Below are 19,545 nucleotides of genomic sequence, written 5' to 3' on the forward strand. Positions count from 1 at the left end.
TATTCTTGTAAATCATCCTTTGTTCCGATTATGTAAGGTACATGTATTTCCCTAATAGATTTAGCTGAACTGCTAGAATATGTAGATGATGATCATGAAAACAAATAACAATTCCGTATGGTATATTAGAAAGTTTAAACCATAATAAATTAAATCAAATCCACCCTCCGGCCTTTATTAAAAAAAACGAACCTTTTTCAGTTTTTTTTTTGTACCTGAAAGTACAAATTAAGCATGGTATTAATAGCATGGACTTGTACATACAGACTGCCCTTCATCCCTGGCTTCTCGGTCATGGATTATGACATAATGAATAAATGTATATTATAGTATATAGTATGATTTTTATTTATTACATGCATTCGATATGTATAATGTCCCTACAAATGTCAGTTGAATTGCTTTTTTTCGTTTCTTCGAAAAACGTTTTCCTTGTCAGTAATGCTACGTGAAATAAAAATTATAATTATCTTAAACTGAATACTGATATTCGATCCAAAGACGGATAGCACAAGAAAATCAAGGTCTTTGCTTTTTGATAGAATATGTTAAATGACTGAGACACGATATGATTTATTGTCAACTTAATTTCAAATACATTTCGACTTTGTGCTGAAACAGGACATTAAAAGGTGCACATCTGTAGCACAACGGCGCGCGCATACATGCAGCACTGAACAAAATACTGAATAGATATTGATGCATTTACTGTTTGACACAGATACATTACTAATTACCAGAAGCTGATGGTAGGCAATACAAGTATACTGTAATTTGATCAAATCTTTAGAGGTAAAATGACTTAGACATTTTTATCAAGAAGCACACTGTTTCCAGCGAAACGGGTCGTAGAATTTTGTACTTTACTCTCTCAAAATATATTTAATGAGTTGAGAAAATAAATACATGTTATATGATAGAAGCAAGGTCGAACTACGGTTTTCATGCTAGAAAATGATTTACAGAAATTATACATGTTATAGAAATCCCACAACGCCTACCTTAATTTCTTCAAGTTTTACACACACAACGCACACCTGGTTTCAAGCGAAGATAAAAAATATATATATGCTAAAAAATATATTAAATCATCAGGAAAGAGAGCTAACTACATTTAATTTTCTAACATTTAACGCATAAAGGTAGCGCTGGAAGTTGCACGCCCGATTTAAGGGAAGCACAAAGGGTGCTACAGGTGTGCTGGAGCAGGTGTGATAAATCCTTATCAATAAGGTGTCTGACTGTCAACTCTGGTGATCACGAGTTCGAGTCCAACTCTTGTCATGACCTTGCTATTTTTTCTTTTTCTTTTCACAGGACACAAGTACTTGTATCTTTAAAGAATTGGCCTAAAAAATAATTAATTTTAATTGCAAGTAACTTTCACTATCAAAATAATTTTTAAAAATTCATCTATAAAATTTATTCTGAAACTCATTTTTTTGATAGCCCACATATTTTTATTTTAAACAACCCCTTTTTATCAAAATGAAAAGTTGCATGTATTACTATGTTCACGAGAAAGCAAAGTAGATAAGAATAATTAAACACATTAAAAAAGGGAAGGCATGTGAAATTGAATTATAAAAGAAAACACAAGGTTAAGAATGCATCATTTTTATTTGTAATGCTAAAATGAAATCAACAGTAAAATATTGGAATAGTTAAACAAAAGTGATACACTGTACCCAAGAATATAAATTTATAAATAATAAAAATAATAATAAAAGAAGGCAACAAAAATATCCAAATATGTTCAATTCGGCTTGATTACAAAACCTTTAATTAGATAGCAGATAAGATTTAGTCCATGTTTAACATACTAAAAACATACACGCACACAAACTTCAAAATATTAATTATTACATTCATATTTTTTTCAATAATAATATTTGATAGTTTATCCGTTTTTTTTACATAAAACTTAATTGATTAATTATCTATTTCATTCAGTACATAAAACTGAAACTGTTTCATTATATGAAACATCTATTTTATATAAAGGTAAACATTAAATTGCTTTGTACAATATATAACACAATATAAAAAACAGAAATTATGATATCATCTAAGTGGTAAAATTATGAAACATTAGTAGCATGTTTAATAATCTGTCAACTGAGGTTAAACTGGTAATTGACCTGATCAGACAACTGACATAAGTATTTCTAATTTATTTTCTAAAATATTCAGTTGTGCTCTGTTGTGGAATGCAAATATGTACTAACATACTGATATAATTATGTACAACTCATCACATAAATAAAGAAAATAAGAAATCTGGATATCGAAGTTTGTCTCGAATTTGTTTAAAAGAAATGATAATGTGATTAATGTTCCTCTAAAAATAGAAAAGGGGAAACAAAAATACACATTAAAGTGTCAGGGAAAGCACCTTTCAAGAATATTGCACAAAATTAAATGTATATAATATCAAATAAGAGAAGAAAAATCCACTTTAAATCACAATTGTTTTTCAAAATTGCATCTGGCAAATAATTGCAGTGTTTTAATAAGAACAAGAATATTGATACTTGTATTACCAAAGGATGCTCCATGATGTCACCTTGACAAAATCAACCACATGACCTATGACCTTACTATGAGGAAAAATCTATTTTTAGCTTCAGTGACCTTCACTCAATCAACCTAATACCTGCAAGGTAGAGGTGCATGAAATGGTCCATTACACAAAAAAATTGTAAGATATCTGTCAAAAAATGAAGCTACATAAATTATGTACTAGAAACAGTCATGAAGGACAGACGAAAGGTCAAGGTCAAACTGACAATTTTGGAGAGAAAATAATAATAATAATAACTTGACATTCCTTAAACATGTGTATATTTAGACACTCAAAATAACACACATCAAAAATAATTACAATAATGATTTCAAAAACAACAACAATAACAACAGCTCTAGAAATAATTATGCAATAACATTGTTAAATTTCATACAGTGTTTCATACAATATTAAATGTTAGGCCATCCATATTATATTTTGATACACAGGGTTAATTAATTGATCAATTAATCCTAGACCAAACACATACAAATACTGGTTTTGAGCTTTATAATCATAATATCCAATGATGGATAATAACCCTTACCCCGCTTAATGTAATTCTTTGGTTGGGTGTTACTTCGCACCAACACAGTAGAGGTCATATGGCTTTATTGGCAGGGGAAGACCTTATGTGCCCTCAAAGCATTATCCTAAACATGAGAAGGAACCTGATTAGAACCTACCATGCTGGATAGCTTCCTCACATTAAAGAATCGAAAGTCCCTGGCGGGATTTGAACCTACAGCAGTGAGGGGGTTTGGGGGCAGTGGTTTGTAGTCAACATCCTTAACCACTTGGCCATGGATACTCCTGCCACCAAACATTTTTAGGAAAATTTCAAAATATTTACAGACTAAATAGTGAACGGTACAGATCATGATCAGATGGCAAAGATGTGTAAACTGATCATGGTCTGCACTTATTGTATCTGTAAATTCTGTAGCCTCCAGCAAATAAGCTACATTGTGTATCCTTTTTAGAAATATAGAAGATAGGGTTTTCCAATGGTTCAATTGATAATCATATACCCTGTGCCATAGATGCATCAAATATTACACAACTACAAAATATAAACTATGTTTACAACAACTACAAATGATCATAAACCCTAATAATTGCCTTATTAACATGAATTAAAGATACAGTACTGGTTACATTGTAGAAACAATAAATATCTCTAGGAACAAGTCTGATTAATGTATAAATAAATGTAGCAATCAATTACTAGTACCAGTGCATGTATCAGATCAATATTTTAAAACAATGAAAACAATGATTATATCTAGGATATATATCTAGAACAAATCTGGCTTAATTATAGATATATCTGTAGAACATATCTGGCTAAATTATGAAAACAATAGGTATATCTCTAGAACAAATCTGGCTAAAATATGAAAACAATAGATATATCTTTAGAGCAGATCTGGCTAAATTAAGGAATCAATAGATATACATGTATCTTTAGAACATATCTGGCTAAATTACGAAAACAATAGATATATCTCTGGAGCAGATCTGGCTAAATTATGAAAACAAAAGATACATCTCTAATACATATCTAACTAAATTATGAAACAAACAAAAAATATCTCTAGAAAATATATCTAGAACAGATCTGGCTAAATTTAGGAATTAATAGATACACAAAATGTACATGTATCTCTTGAACAGATCTGGCTAAATTATGAAAACAAAAGATGTATCTCTAAAACCAGAGGCGTAGCTAGCGTTACGCACCTACGCACGTGCGTAACATTGATCCAGGAAAACGAAAACTCAAATATACGAAAAACGTTGAGAAAACTAAAGGGTATAGGCGTGGGTGGTGTTGGAGTGTTTTGAGGCATGGTTCCAACATTTATATAGATCTAGCTCTAATTATATCATTGATTCTAATATAAATATAGATCGTAGATCTAATAAGTCCCAATAATAATATAACGTAAAGAGTATTAATCCATAAAGAACTATATGAAGCATAATACGGTTCTAACGGAGGTAATGCTCGCTCGAAATACACTTCGCCCGACATACAGAACGAGTTACTGTATGTGGCGAGATTAACAGCAAAACAATTGTGGAGACCTGCAACGCCGCTCCATTCTTTGGCTGTAACGCCGACGAGGCCAATGATGCGGCGCCCATCAAGCAAATAGCTAATGTTCTCAGGAACAGATAAACTTTATAGAGTTTCACTGTCCATTAATGTGTTCGTTTAAACGTTTGCATTGGGAGTGCCAGAAAGATAAATCACACGACGTCGCTTGTTAAAACCACGTTTTATTCTGTCGAGAAAACGGACAATTATGCCTCAGAAATGAATATATTATTACTTCTTCAAAAAGGAGAAACATGATCGAGATCAAGTTTTAAAGCTGCACTATTTCGATAAAATCAAACCTGAGAAAAGTGTACATGTAGTAAGATTTTAGGAAAGGTATACAGTAAAGAGTCAAAATTCTAGTAAAACTTTACATGTAATGTGCTATTAATGACCGAATTTTTCAGTATGTATAACTAAAATTTAATGTTATTGCGTTACGAACGCAGTAAGGGCTATTTTTGCATATTTTGACCTCTTTATAGTAATTTACATAGGTTGTAAGTGGCATTGATAATGTCTAAATTGCATTATTTTGGTAACTTTACAATATTAAAGCGTTAAATACATTTTCAAATTTTCATGAAAATTAGCATGAATCTGGAGGTGTGCTGCTTTAACCCATTGCTTCATGAGCATTTTGTGAAAAATGGCTGTTTTCATTGAAAAGTCTCCCGTTACAAGTTCAAATTGCTATAATACTATAAAAACTGCTTCAACACTAATCAAACTTGGCACAAATGTTGACTGGACCATTGCCCTTGCAACAACATGCTCAGGCTTAAATTTTCTGTTACCATGGCAACGAGGGGACATCTCAAAATTGCCAAAAATCACTATTTTGCGTTGATTTTTTCCATCAAAATTGATTTCAAAGTGCTGCAACTTCTCAATGGATTGAGATAGAGTCAAATGCTTTTCAGCGTTGGTTACACGTTACCTTATGATCAATCTGGGGTCATTTACAGCCTCTCACAAGTCCAAAATTTTCTTGGCGATGAGGGGGCCTCCGCCCCCCTTCAAACCCCCCCAAACAGAAGGGGGCACATCCCCCTTCTGGCAACCCCCTGATGTATCTTTTGGTTGGGGGGCCGCGCCGAAAAAAGGGTCACTTTTTTTAACAACATTTCTCAAACAAAAACAAGTGTTTGGGGCCTAAATAAGGCATTTTTTCATCATTTGAGACATCAAAAAGGGGGGGGGGTGAAAAAGGCGTTAAAAGGCGTGTATATGAAGTAATGGGTTAAAACATTTAAATAATAGTTTCAGAGCTTGTTAAATGCTTCTAACGAAGAAAGTAGCGCTTAATGTGAAATTATTTGTCAAAAAAGTAGCAAAATGTAAACAAAGTAGTATTTTGACTTCCATACAAAATACTAAATCCCTTTAACTGTAGTAATCGCAAACAATGCACAAGAAGAAAAATATGTATTACTACTAACTATATAACAGTAAAAACGTTTTTCTTGTGTTTGTTGTCGTTGTTTTCTTTTTCAGTGACGCTCTTAAAGTATAGCCTCAAAAGGCCCAGTATGCCCCAGAATTCTTTTATTTTTATGTCTCAAAGGCATTTTTTTACTTTTAAGTACTACTCTTTTATAATTTCTTTCATCAGTTACTTATTGGCAAATTATAAAATCCCACACAAATATATCTGAAAGATGTATTCGTGTGTGATCATTATTAAATTTGATTGAACTCTTTGAAAAAGAAAATTGTGCTGGCGATATAACTTTTATTTAACTGTATTTATTTATACAAATTTGAATGCGATTTAATGTGTAATAAAAATGAAACTTACATTAGTTGGCATTACTTAAAAATATCTTAAACTCTCGTCAAAGGTTTGTAACTTTTTCTTTAATCGTTTTACATCATATTTTTACATCAATGACAACTCATGTGAGATCCTATACATGTTATGTATATATCAAAGTATCTGTAATAATAAAATAATTTTCTATGCGTTTTATTGTAATGGCATTATGTATGTCGACTCTCTTATAAATTAAAAAAAAAGGAAAAAAACAACAAACAAATAACAAAAATTTACTGTATATATATAAATGAGTATGCTAGATATCACACTGAGAAATGAAAATTTGCAATATTTTCACAAATGCAAAGGACACTTTTCAGTGTGATATTAAGCATATTAGCCCAAAAAGAAATCAGTTTGCCGTATAAGTAAATGACTGCCATGAACGACCGTTTTCATCAAAGCTCGAGAAACAGAGATGATACCAGAAGTTCGACTGCTACGAGAACATTGAGCAGACAAAAGTAATTTAAGATAATACTCATCGCTACGTAGTAACTGATAACATTTTTAGATTTTAGTTAGTAACGATATTTCAATTGAGAAACAACAATCTAAAAATGAAGAAAACACATTATTTTCTGTAAATCGGTGCGAGACTTCACTGTTGCAGTCTCCGTTTATTATAGAATATGTGCTGTTAGATATACCGACAGAGCTTTATCCAAATGTTAACAAGTGTCTGCATTTCCTTCCAGCAATGCCAGTGCTGATCGTTCATTCATCAGCTGGAAAAGGCTAAAGACTTTCTAGCGCTCAACGATGACCACTGGTCATCTCTCTGGCTTAGGACTTTTGCAGATCCATAGAGACAGGGTGATCTAGGCTGACGTTGTTGTAGATAAATTTGTGTTTGTCACTTTTATTTGCTGACTAGTAAAAGCGTACACGTCATTTGTTTGCGTCTGTTTATTCAATGTATATCCTTATATAACGTTTATCAAATACCTTGAAATATTATTATACGATCTAGCAATTATATCTAAGACGTTTTCTAAATCACGTCACATATTAACACAACTCATATCATTACATAAAATGTTCTTATAATGATAATATTAAATTCCTTCTGACTTCAATTTGTAATTTTATGGACCTCAATGGGCATGAAAATGCATAATTTAAACATCTCTAAATGGTGAAAATCAATGAGCTTCCGGGGGCTTCGCCCCCTGGACCCCTACCAGGGCTCTGCCCTGGACCTGCAAGGGGGCCTAAAGCGGCCCCCTTAACCCCCCAGCCTGAGCGTGCATAATATCGATTTCGGCCTAGCTACGCCCCTGTCTAAAACAAATCTGGCTAAATTATGAAAACAATAGAAATATCTCTAGAACAGATCTGGCTAAATTATGAAAACAATAGATACATCTCTAGAGCAGATCTGGGTAAATTTAGGAATCAATAGATCTGCATATATTTCTAGAACAGATCTGGCTAAATCTTGAAAACAAAAGATATACATGTATCTATTCAACTTATCTTGCTAAATTACAAAACAATAGATATTATTTTTAGAATAGATCTGGCCAAATTATGAAAACAACAGATATATGATAATGAATATATCTAGAACAGATCTACATTGTAGCTAAATTTTGAAAACAACAAATATCTCTTAAATATAAAAAAGTATCTGGCTAAATAATGAAAACAACAGATAAGTCTCTGAAACAAATCCGGCTAAATTATGGAAACAATAGACAAATATCTATAACAGACCTGGGCTAGTTTCATGGATTAATTTGGATAAAGCTAGAGATGGTAAGAATGGAAAGACAGATGAAGTAATGATGAATTTGATATGTTGTGGGCTCTTTTTCACAGCATTAATAAAGCTTATACTGTAAATCTAAGGCTCATATCAACAAAGAAACTGTCAGCTAATTGCCCAATAGAATACATATTAAAAAGTGTAAAAAGTAGCAACCATTAAAAATTACCAGCTGTATATAAAAGTGTAAAAACTGAAACCAAAACGATCATACAATAGATATCAATAAATACATGACAATCTTTCTCATAAAATAACAGAGCTGTGAACCACAGACAATAATGAGGGAAGATCCTTAGAGTCTCTTTTTCTCTGATTTAATATTTCTTCTAATTTGGCTTTATCCTCGCCAGTTTTCCAGCATAAATGCACACAGCTCTGCAACAAGGGGAGGTAATACTTGTTCTCTTCATGATTTGCGTAGCACTTCAACGCTTGTCTCCCATACTTCAATCCCATCATATCATCCTCAACTGTTTGACAGCATGAAACTAACGCGCATAATGTCTCCCCAATCTTCAGGTTGAGGAACCCTAAAATCTTCTCTTGGATAAGTAGCACCTTTTGAAAGAAAGTGATTGCTTTTTCGTATTCTACATCTAACATAGAGTTGTACGCTTCTTTTAGATCAGCCAGACAAAAGAAGTCTAAAAATACTTGTGAAAATCGAATCTCGTCAATGGTATATAAATGCGTAAGATACTGCTCAAAAGCGCGACTTCTTTTTGCTATAGTTTTTGGCGTGAAGTTACCAAACAATCTTTTCTTCGGGAATGATATAACGTCCATTTGTTCATTGAAATGTTTATGAAGATTTTGATGAAGCAACTGAAAGTCTGAGTAACGTCTCTCAACAACAACAGGGTTTGGATCCACTATCGAGGATTTAGTGAGCAAAATCCTGTATATCTTTAAAAAACATAGCAGAAAATGATTTAAATACATGTATTTTTGCGTGATTAATTTTTTCAATAAATCTGATATCTTTACTTATCTCAATGGCAAAATTGTATTGAAACTTCCCGATCAATATGAAATAATTAATCTAGGTTTGGTTCTTTCATCTATACATATATTTCTTTATGGCTGCATTAAAGCTGCATTAACCTCTTTTGGGTGATTTGCGTGGATATTAAATGCCATTTGCAATATGGCATTCTTAGTTCACTAAACAATATTTTACTTTTAAATAAATTTTCAAAATTCTTATGAAAATTAGCATAAATCTGTAGGCATGCTGCTTTAAAGAACACCATGTTCTATATTTGCAATCATTCTCCTACACAGTGATCTCCCCTCATCAGTACAGAGATCTCTGCCACCACAAAAATGTTCATCAAAATTTTGATATTATATACTTTCTAGCTTTTGAATTATTTTGTATACTTTTGATAATTTTTTGATAAACTATAACGAACGTAGGTACGAAAAGTTAAAAATAAAACAGAAAGAGAACAAGAGCTGTCACAGGAGACAGCGAAGCTCGACTAATAAAATGCTGGACATAGTAAGGACGACAAAACTATGAAAGAAAAATCAATTATGTATAATTAAGTATTAAGTTATAGTAAAAATATAACATTTGTTAACATCAATTCCAAGATCAAGGGGAATAATTCTAGAAATAGTTATGCAAGAGTTATGGACCTTGCCACACAACATTTGTGTAATGATAAGAAATATATATTTGAAGTTTGAAGTAGATATCTTAAAAAATAAACAAGTTATTATATTTCTTAAAGAAAATCCTAAGTTCAAAGAGAGATAAATCTGTAAATATTGCTTCAAGAGTTATGAACATTGTCACATAAAATGTAAATGATTATAAGGAATAAGTATTTGAAGTTTGAGGTAGATACCTTTAAAAATAAAAAAGTTAAAATAAAAAATAACATTTTTCTAGTAAATAAATCTAAGTTTATCGGGAGATAATTCTTACAATATTGGTGCTAGAGTTATGAACCTTGTCACATAAGATGTGGATGATGATAACGTAAATATATTTGAAGTATGAAGTTGATCCCTTTAGAAATAAATAAGTTACAGTAAATAATAATATTTTGTATGGAAAATTCTAAGTTCAAAGGGAGATAAATCTAAAAATATTGGTGCTAGAGTTATGAACATTGTCACATAACATGGGGATGATGATAATGTAAATATAAATATATTTGAAGTATGAGGTTGACCCCTTAAGAAATAAAGAAGAAACAGTAAGAAATAGTATTTTTTGAGGAAAATTCTAAGTTCAAGGGGAGATAAATCTGAAAATATTGGTGCTAGAGTTATGAACCTTGTCACATAAGATGTGGTTGATGATAAGGAACATATATTTGAAGTTTGAAGTTGATACCTTAAGAAATAAAGAAGTATCAGTAAAAAATAGTATTTTTTAAGGAAAATTCTAAGTTCAAGGGGAGATAAATCTGAAAATATTAGTGCTAGAGTTATGAACCTTGTCACTTAAGATGTGGTTGATGATAAGGAACATATATTTGAAGTTTGAAGTTGATACCTTAAGAAATGACAAAGTTATAGTGAAAAATATTTTACTGCACCAAAACTTTAATCTAAAATCTGGACGCGGACGCGGACGCCGGGGCGAGTAGGACAGCTCTCCATATACTTCGTATAGTCGAGCTAAAAATGATGTTATATTTTCTATGTAATGGTCGATATTTACATTTGAATTTCGACACAACTTCATGTGACTTTCATCATCATGTGATGTCTGTGAAGGCAGTGATTACAGTTTTGCCAAGGGCGGTAATCACTGTGAGGAGTTTGATTTCGGTTATGGCTGATTTAAATAACTCAATGGATATAAATTACCACAAAGTTAGAATGTCCATCTTTGATTGTGTCAGTGGAGATGATTTCAAAAACTGTCCGTCCACTCATGGGATTTTCACTGTCAAAATCTGGTACATGAATTTCTTTTGATTCCTCATTGTAAACACCACTACAATCTGAAACAAGTAATCAATTAAAGTCAATTTTCAATCTGAAATTTTAATTCCAGTTATTTTATACTTTTTTTTTTATATATTTTTTTTTTTTTTTTTTTTTTTTTGACTCACTTCATTTTACTGAACAACAAACTTAATAACCTATACACCAAACTGAAAAATAATACAATAAACTTCAAAATAAAATGTATATAATAATACTAATTATTTCTTCCTTGTGTCAGTCATAGCATTCATGTATTTTCCTTAATAAGGAAACAAATCTTAAGATAAGTTGTACATTTTGTACAGTAGAAGTATACTGTCCCAGGATGATAACTTGAGCCTTTGTTTACAATAACAAAGATTAATAACAATGCGATAAATAGGCAAGGCAGTATCAAGCCTCTTAAATAAAATACCACGTAAAACATCATATTTTCATGTACCTAGATAGCGCAATAGGCAGGAGTTATCCTTTAATAGACTTTCCCAAGTACTGTTATATAGGACTTACCCTTTAATAGACTTTCCCAAGTACGGTTAAGACCAAAAAAATATCATCCCAGGACAATACCACCAATTATTGCTTTTAAAGTGTAATAAGTTACTTGTGCCTTATTAGCAATTATGTAGTGAATGAGTCCTAACCCTGACCAGTACATGATCTTTTGCTCAGATTTGCAAGAAAATAGACATGTATAAAACTCTATAGATTAGTAATTGCTAATTATGCTTGATAATTATTTGTGCAATTAAATTTCTAACTGCAAAGTAGATTAATATAGATTTTGATTTTTAACGGGTCATAAATCATCTCCGGGACAGATACCTTATTTTGGGGACAACCCTGGACGTCCTGAACATTATGGCATGTATGGCAATGATCACAAATCTCTTATTTTATCATTTAGTTTTAATCTTAAAGGGTATTTCAACTGGTGAAAAATTTAAGCTGACTGTGCAATTCAGTACTGGGAATAATCAACAAGGATATTGAAGAAATGGAAAACAATGTACATTGACATTGATCATTTGTCAGGGCAGCAGCTTCTTACGTCACACTTAAGATGTTTGTATTGATAAATGATATGCACAATTTTTTTAGCGCCGACCAACAGAAGACCAATCTAGACTCTAGTAAACTTTCAAATAAATATTTTTACTGGAAGTGAATGGAATATTGAAACAGCAATTTCTAAAGAAAGGTACTGTTTGGAGCTTGTGAATTACCTTACTGGCACCATTGATAAGTTTGACAACTTTTTTGTTCTCTTTATTTTGAGGAGAATCCTTAATGGCTATAATGGTTTAAAAAACAGGGGGCTGAAAAACTAGGATGAGACATGTTCAATGCAAGCTATGGTTGCACTGAACTGCTCTGGGGTAGGTAGCAGGGCAATGGCAGAGGGTATGTGGTTCCAGTGGTATACCATTCTAGGAAAGAAAGAGAATTTGTAATAGTCTGAAGTTGCTGTGAATAACTTATAACATAAAGGATGACCATGATGTGATGTTCGGGAGTGGGGTGTCACATATTCTTCTATGGGGATAGCAACAAGAGCATGGTGAATCATATAGAAAAGGGAATAACCTAGCATCTATACGTCTGAGTACCACTTTCTGCAGCTTAAGGGTATGAAGCATGTCCGTAATGCTAGAGGTCTGACCATAATCTAGCTTGATCCGTCGGGCTGCTCTTCTTTGGATATTTTCAATTCGATCTATTTGTATTTTGGTGTGGGGAAACCATACTTCGGAACCATATTCAAGCTGAATAACATCTGGTAAGCAATGGTCTTAATGGACTGGGATTTAATATTTATGGTTCTACATCGGAATACTAAGGTTTGGTTTGCTTTTTTGGATGTCCTGTTTATGTGGGCATCCCATGTAAGGTTTTCTGATATATCCACGCCAATTGGTCGGGGACCTCCAAAACTGGACAACCACCAAACCTGAACGGCCACAAAAATGCATGTTTAGTGTTTTTCTTTGATCAGTAGTTGTTGTTCTATCAGTCGCTTTGTTTTCAACATTAAATGCAAGTTTCTTCAATAAATAAGTAATTAAATTTATTTTAACTTAGGTAAATGGTAATAAGGGGAAGTCAAGGACCGTGAAGCGGGTCCGGGCTTTGGCTTGCCTGGCTATAGACTACATGTGTATATTTAAAAGAAAATCAAATAAAAAACATAGGTGGGGTTTGTGGCGTTTTTTTCCATCCAGTTATGTTCTTGTGAAAACGTTTTTTACTTGCTATGTATTTTATGGCATTTAATAAATGCCCTATTTTCATTCAAATACTAGAGTTGTGTTTTCACTTCATCCATACAAGTGTGACCTTTTGTGACTTTCTCTAAATGGACAAAACATAAAAAAATATATAGAATTCTATACCTATCAATGAAATTTTCAGTGTCAGTTCTAATCGGGCACTGCCATTTACAATGTAACTCAATGATAATAGGCGGGGTATTCCAAGAACAGAACACATCTCAACTTTTCGGATAAATAATAATCATCGAGAGTTCAGAGTGAAAACGGAAGCGGTGCATGTAATACCGGATGACACCTTTAAAACGGAAAGAATGAAAGGATTATTTTAACGACTTCCCAGTTCATAGGTTTTGCCTAATTTCATATTATTTTGATTTATATTTCAAGAAAATTGACGTTGAACATTTGGACATCAAGTGTGCAATACCTGACCTCTTATACTAGCTATAATCATTTGCAAAGTAAAATATGGAATGTCCAAAACTTCAGCATTTTCTGTTGAAATGCTTCTGAAATACTGTATATCATATTAAAAATATAACATAAAAACACCCAAGCTTTTATTTAGATTAAATCAACGTCATGTACATATTTGCTCGGACACATGGTACTGTTGTGTTGACAATTTTGGTAGTTTTGATACCCTCCTTGACGGGCCTCAAATATAAGTGCCAATTAACATATAACGTATAAACAAAATAAACAAACTAGTTTGACAGTAAGAGAAGAACCTAGCTGTACTATGTCAATTTTTTTTTAGATCTCTAGCTTTTAAATTGTGAAATTTGTATGGATAAATATTCAAAAAGTGTCTGGTTGATGGTCCCCTACCAGTAGGTATTTCGGTTATTTAGCTGTGTTTTTTTATGATAATCTAAACATTATTGATGCATGAAGCTTATTATATTAATTTATAAGAAGAATCTTTTGAAAGATATGTGCACAAATTAAGACAAATAATGATACTTTTCTCATGGACACTATTTGAAGATTCTGACAACTTGAGTCGTAATGAAATGTCCACTTCGAGCTCACTGGATGCTGAATTTGTGAATGCGTCAGTGTCATCTGCTAATTCTTGCTCCTGATCATCAACATGTCTGTCATTTAATACATTCTCGATTGCATTGTTCTTGCCAAGGCGCTGTTTAAGTTTCTCCATCGTTTACCCTTGTATTTCCCCGTGAAATTCATTTATTCAAACATTTTCCGTGTTTACCTTTTTCCCGATTTTTTTGACAGCCGGAAATTATAAGAGTAACTCCCCTTGCTTTCTCATTTCCTGTTCCGCATACTGTAGGTTTTGTGGTACTAAATATAATCCTGCATAGGGGACTTTCAAATAGAACAAGAAGTACCTTTTAAAAAGATACTCGGCCGAAGTAAAACTGGATAACATGCAAAATTATGTTATTTCTAAGTTTTAAATACAAAAAGATGCTTGCATAACAAAAACATAATAAGTATTTCTTGTAGCTAAGAAAATACCAATTTTGTAAACATTGAAATTAAATTATAGCATATTGATATTGATGATTTTTCAAAAAGAATTTTAGGTGTCCCTTTTACTTGTTTTAAGTTTGCCATTATAATTTTTTAATCATTTACAAATTAACCTACTGTAAAGGTTAAAGAACTATCTTCATTCCTGTGCATTTTACTTTTTAACTGTCCTTTACATTTTATTTACTAGTCGTAAAACTATCCTTTTAATTTTATGTACTATCCTTTACATTTTATTTTAGAACGACTAATGAAAAATATTTTTATATTCAGTCCTCCCCTGCTGATTTTACAGAAAGTCAAACTGATATAACAATTTCTGTTTAATGACAAATTGCACTATATATACTCGTATACATTTGTTTGAAGTTTACGCACGTTGTTTTTCAAAAAATGTCATCACAAAAATTTTAACAATATATCTGTATGACTCTAACGTAAAGAATTTTTTTGTTAAATGAAGATTCTAATGAAGGAAGAAAAACATAAATGTCGGACGATAACAGTAATACATTTAATATGAAATTAGGTGCTACCTATGGCGCAGAAAGCTCTTATGAATGATGATTTTAGCAGAGCATGTTTATTGTACATGTAAACCAGATTTTCCTTGCAGGTATTTTGTTCCATCAAACAAAACGAATAATTTGGTGGTGTTCAACCTATCATCGGGGGGGGGGGGGGGGTGCCCAAAAATCTCCAAACGTAAAGGGGGGCACTGCGCATGCGTCGGCGTTTGGAAAATTCCGGCCGCCATTTTTGTTTATCTCTAATCACAGTTGTTGTTTTAACGTTATTTTTTAATGTGTTTATTTATCAAAAAGGATACGTTAAAGTAACTTTTTATATTTATAATCGTTACTATAGTTCTATTAATGAAATGCATGTTTATTTTCTGATTTTGTACATCATTCTTTCACCGGAAGTGTTATTTAGCATGCGTCTGCTAGCAATAGTCTGAATTATGTAGACGCTCATTAAAAGCGCTCTGATATCTATATTTAGCTCAAAAGGATTTCAAAATGGCGGCGCCCAGTTAACTAAGGATTTTTTTACAGCTCATTAGGTATAGGATATATATATTTTTGAAATTTTCATTTACTTTTAATTTGATTTTATTTGAATTGATACGCGTCATACATGTTATCTAAGAGCGCTACAGCCCTCGCGGGGCCTTTGGCCCCGCTCGGACTTTCCGCGTATTAATTCAAAAAAATCCAGAAAGAAATCAAGAGTCAAGAAGGAAAACAAAACAACACGCACACGCGAGAGCGCGCGCACACGCACACACATTGTTCAGCACGGACTAATTATTTGACATTACCATACGTGTGTTGTCAAGTTAAGTGAACTATTCAAGTTCTTCAGCAGCAAGATGAAACAGTGTAAGCACTAAGGCCACAAGAGATGTTCCTGAGCTACATTATCAGAAAGAAACATTTGCAAATTCTTATATTTTCTTTAGAAGAACGATTACACATAAAGATTTCAAACATAAATACTAGTATTCAATAAAAGAATCACATATCAATTTACATAGACAACTTTTAAGATGAAATACAACTTTTATTCTCATTCAAGCAAGAGCATTATCTCTCAATAAGAACACGTAATGCAAACTTGTATTGTAGATTTATACAAAGTCAACAATTAGAAGATATCATTTTCAATCTCGACAAAAAGACCACTCTTCCAAACTCGATCTATGAATTCCAGACGCACCCGTAAGCTCTCGCATAGTTCCAATAATAACTTGTTCGATTGTACCAGGCCTGGTTCCATTTTGCTGCACCATATGGTCCGCCGGCATGTAGTCTCACGTAGCTCTCACAATCTGATCCAGCTCCGTTCTTGTTTCTGTACCGTAACATGTAAGACTGGATACACCTTTCTGCACAGGGTTTATCTCTGGAACATTTCATCCAGCATTCTTGTTCTGAGAGGCCTCTACAGCCACTTTCTGTAAATATAGAAATACCAGGGTTACTTATTTAAAACGCGTTTATAAAATGTCCCGAAGAATTGGCCGAAACTTCTACTACAAAGCCGCCGTTCTATGGCATTAATTTTGTAGTTGGTTACTTAAAATTATTAATATCGCATAAAATACAAGTATATACATGTAAGTCAATGTATTATAACAATATAAATACATTTAAATTGAAGTGTAAATTTTGGAAGATCCTTCAATGATAATTTTTGAACACTTTCATACAATTTGTTTGTTTTTATGGGTGGGTGGCTGGGGCGTTGTATTGGAGATGGGACAATCGCAGACAATGAATGTGATATACACGCCTTTTCAAGCAGGTATTTGATTTCTTGACATTAGGATTAGATATAACACACTTGAATAATAAATTCAAATGTCATATAAGATTTACGGATTCCTTTGTTTAGTTTTGTTTGCTGCCAGGGTTTAAACACCATAGCTTTAATTCATATACAGACGTCCCGTTACCATCACCGACAGCAATTTTACAAGCATTCTTGTATTAGCCTAATCGCCAAAAGAAACAATTTCTCAATAATTAGGCAACAGATATGCAATCAGTGCTTTACAACATGGTGTTTACAACTGCAAAACAGCGCATGCGCGAAAAACATAAATACATTAATTGTAAAAAGGTCTATCATTTCTAATAAAAAGAAGCAAACCTGGTACTGGTTTGTAGCAATCAATATAGTAACCATAATGGATTTGGTAATATCCGCACGCAATTCCCTCGCGGTCATGGTTACAGCCTACGTCAGTACAGGAGGTTGTTGCTACCTTCAACAGAAGATAATAGTTATATAACGTACAGGTTTCTCAATACGGTCACACTTTGTGTGTTATTTTCATCTTGTTTAATGATCAGGAACAAATTAAAAGTGTTCAAATATTATCTTAAGGTATGAAAATACAAAATAATTGCTTTGATTAGTGGTTTGGTTTTAAAAATGGAGATCACTGGAAAGCAGCCAAAAGGTGAAATTGGCAGACTTCATTCGATTCTTTACGAAAGTACCATCTCTCACAAGTTTCAAATGCCGGCTTTAGAAGTTATAAATCACAACACTATTACACTGTATGAATATAAATTAATGAATCCATAGGCCTAGAAAAAATATTACAGTAATGAGGGAGCTATTTTTGCAGCAGCCAACCGACAAAGGCTGTTGTAAATATAAGTCATCTACAGTAACAAAGCACTAACACCACCATGTTCTAAAAATGTAGATATCATGTCGAAATTGGCCTTTTGAATGCATGTACATTACAAATACAGTATCAAGAAACAAGGAAGAAAGACAAAAAGAGACCAATTCTGAATGTGATCTTGGTAACAGTGAAGATCATCAAAAGATCATACATCAATTAACAATTGATTGGTTTAAAAACACTATAAATGAGATATTTTTGCTTTCAACAGCAACGGCTTCATCGCCAGCGGTCTTTTTTTAAAATTAAATTCAGTGACACCGAGTAAACTAGCTAAAGTGAGCCATTACACCGGGCGATAATCTACGGTCGCCACTAGACATACAACTAGCAAAAAGAATACAACTAGCAAAAAGAATATTTTACCTTAATCTATAAAAATATATGATATCAAGAATAAGCTGTCCTTTTCTTGATAGCTTACCTTACACATGCAATTTAGACACATCAGTGATACAGGATTTTCTATGACACCTATATTAAAAAGAAAGAAAAATGTGAGTTAAAATATTCGGTATATGCATTTCACTTTTTGAAAGAATTTGAAAAGAAAATAATCAAGTTTGTTTCTTGCCAATTGCGATTGAACCCAAAAATGTTCTTTCTGATTTATTAGATTGAATCTAGTGGCAATAATACATGCTTATTGCACTATTATGAAGTAATCCTTAAACATTCTTTTATTTTTCTTTATACTAACAAAATCAACCAAAATGATTTTTACAATACCTGACATTGCCATGTTTAATAATACACTGAAAACAAAGACACCCAACATTGTTTTTCTTTACGTTGTATAAAGTTTATCTGAAACAAATCAAATAGAAATTTGGAGAAGCTAAGAATGCCGAAGATTTTTTTTCCTGGGCAATGAGTTCGAATTAGTTAAATACATTTTAAAATATAAGCTTTGTATTGTCTAAAACTAAATTAAGATTTAAAAAAAAAGAAAAAAAAAAGAAATAAATTAATAAGTAAAACGACGTACTTTAATGCTTTTCACTTGTTATTTATTAAGCCCACATTAAAGAGTTATCTGAAATAAACTGACAAATAAATGGACGTACCTCAATGTTTCTCCTTTCTCAGTAAGACATCAATGAAACCAAACTATTACAAAATTTATTTATACATTGTCTTATGTCATTAATTATGGTATTATGATATGGCGGATATGATTTTTTTTCTATTTTGTTTATGATTATTAGAATATTCATTTTTTTAGTTTTGTAAACAAGTTAAATTAACAACGAAGGTGTGGGATTTACGCAAGTTAAAAACATGTACACGGAAATAACGGGATAAAAAGCTCATGTAAACACTTCCAGCGTTTTTTTCCTTTCTGG

At 32.3% G+C, this 19,545-nt stretch overlaps 2 protein-coding genes across 2 annotated transcripts; both read right to left on the reverse strand.

Annotated features, from left to right (window-relative positions):
• Window positions 1–7,756: 7,756 nt before the first annotated feature.
• Window positions 7,757–14,951, reverse strand: LOC132739750 (sorting nexin-20-like). The gene is made up of 3 exons (XM_060727536.1): window positions 14,458–14,951; window positions 11,096–11,232; window positions 7,757–9,172 (listed from the first exon to the last, which is right to left on the reverse strand). Exons 1-3 carry the CDS (start codon window positions 14,651–14,653, stop codon window positions 8,510–8,512), a joined length of 996 nt encoding a protein of 331 aa, XP_060583519.1. The 5' UTR covers window positions 14,654–14,951; the 3' UTR covers window positions 7,757–8,509.
• A 1,670-nt stretch (window positions 14,952–16,621) lies between these two features.
• LOC132739751 (lysozyme-like) lies at window positions 16,622–19,306 on the reverse strand. Its single transcript, XM_060727537.1, has 5 exons — window positions 19,267–19,306; window positions 18,929–19,006; window positions 18,624–18,673; window positions 17,653–17,767; window positions 16,622–16,954 (listed from the first exon to the last, which is right to left on the reverse strand). Exons 2-5 carry the CDS (start codon window positions 18,975–18,977, stop codon window positions 16,698–16,700), a joined length of 471 nt encoding a protein of 156 aa, XP_060583520.1. The 5' UTR covers window positions 18,978–19,006; window positions 19,267–19,306; the 3' UTR covers window positions 16,622–16,697.
• Window positions 19,307–19,545: the final 239 nt, after the last annotated feature.

Source organism: Ruditapes philippinarum, unplaced genomic scaffold, assembly GCF_026571515.1.
Source record: "Ruditapes philippinarum isolate M1 unplaced genomic scaffold, ASM2657151v2 ctg2395_1_1_1_1, whole genome shotgun sequence".
In the NCBI taxonomy this organism is placed as follows: domain Eukaryota; kingdom Metazoa; phylum Mollusca; class Bivalvia; order Venerida; family Veneridae; genus Ruditapes; species Ruditapes philippinarum.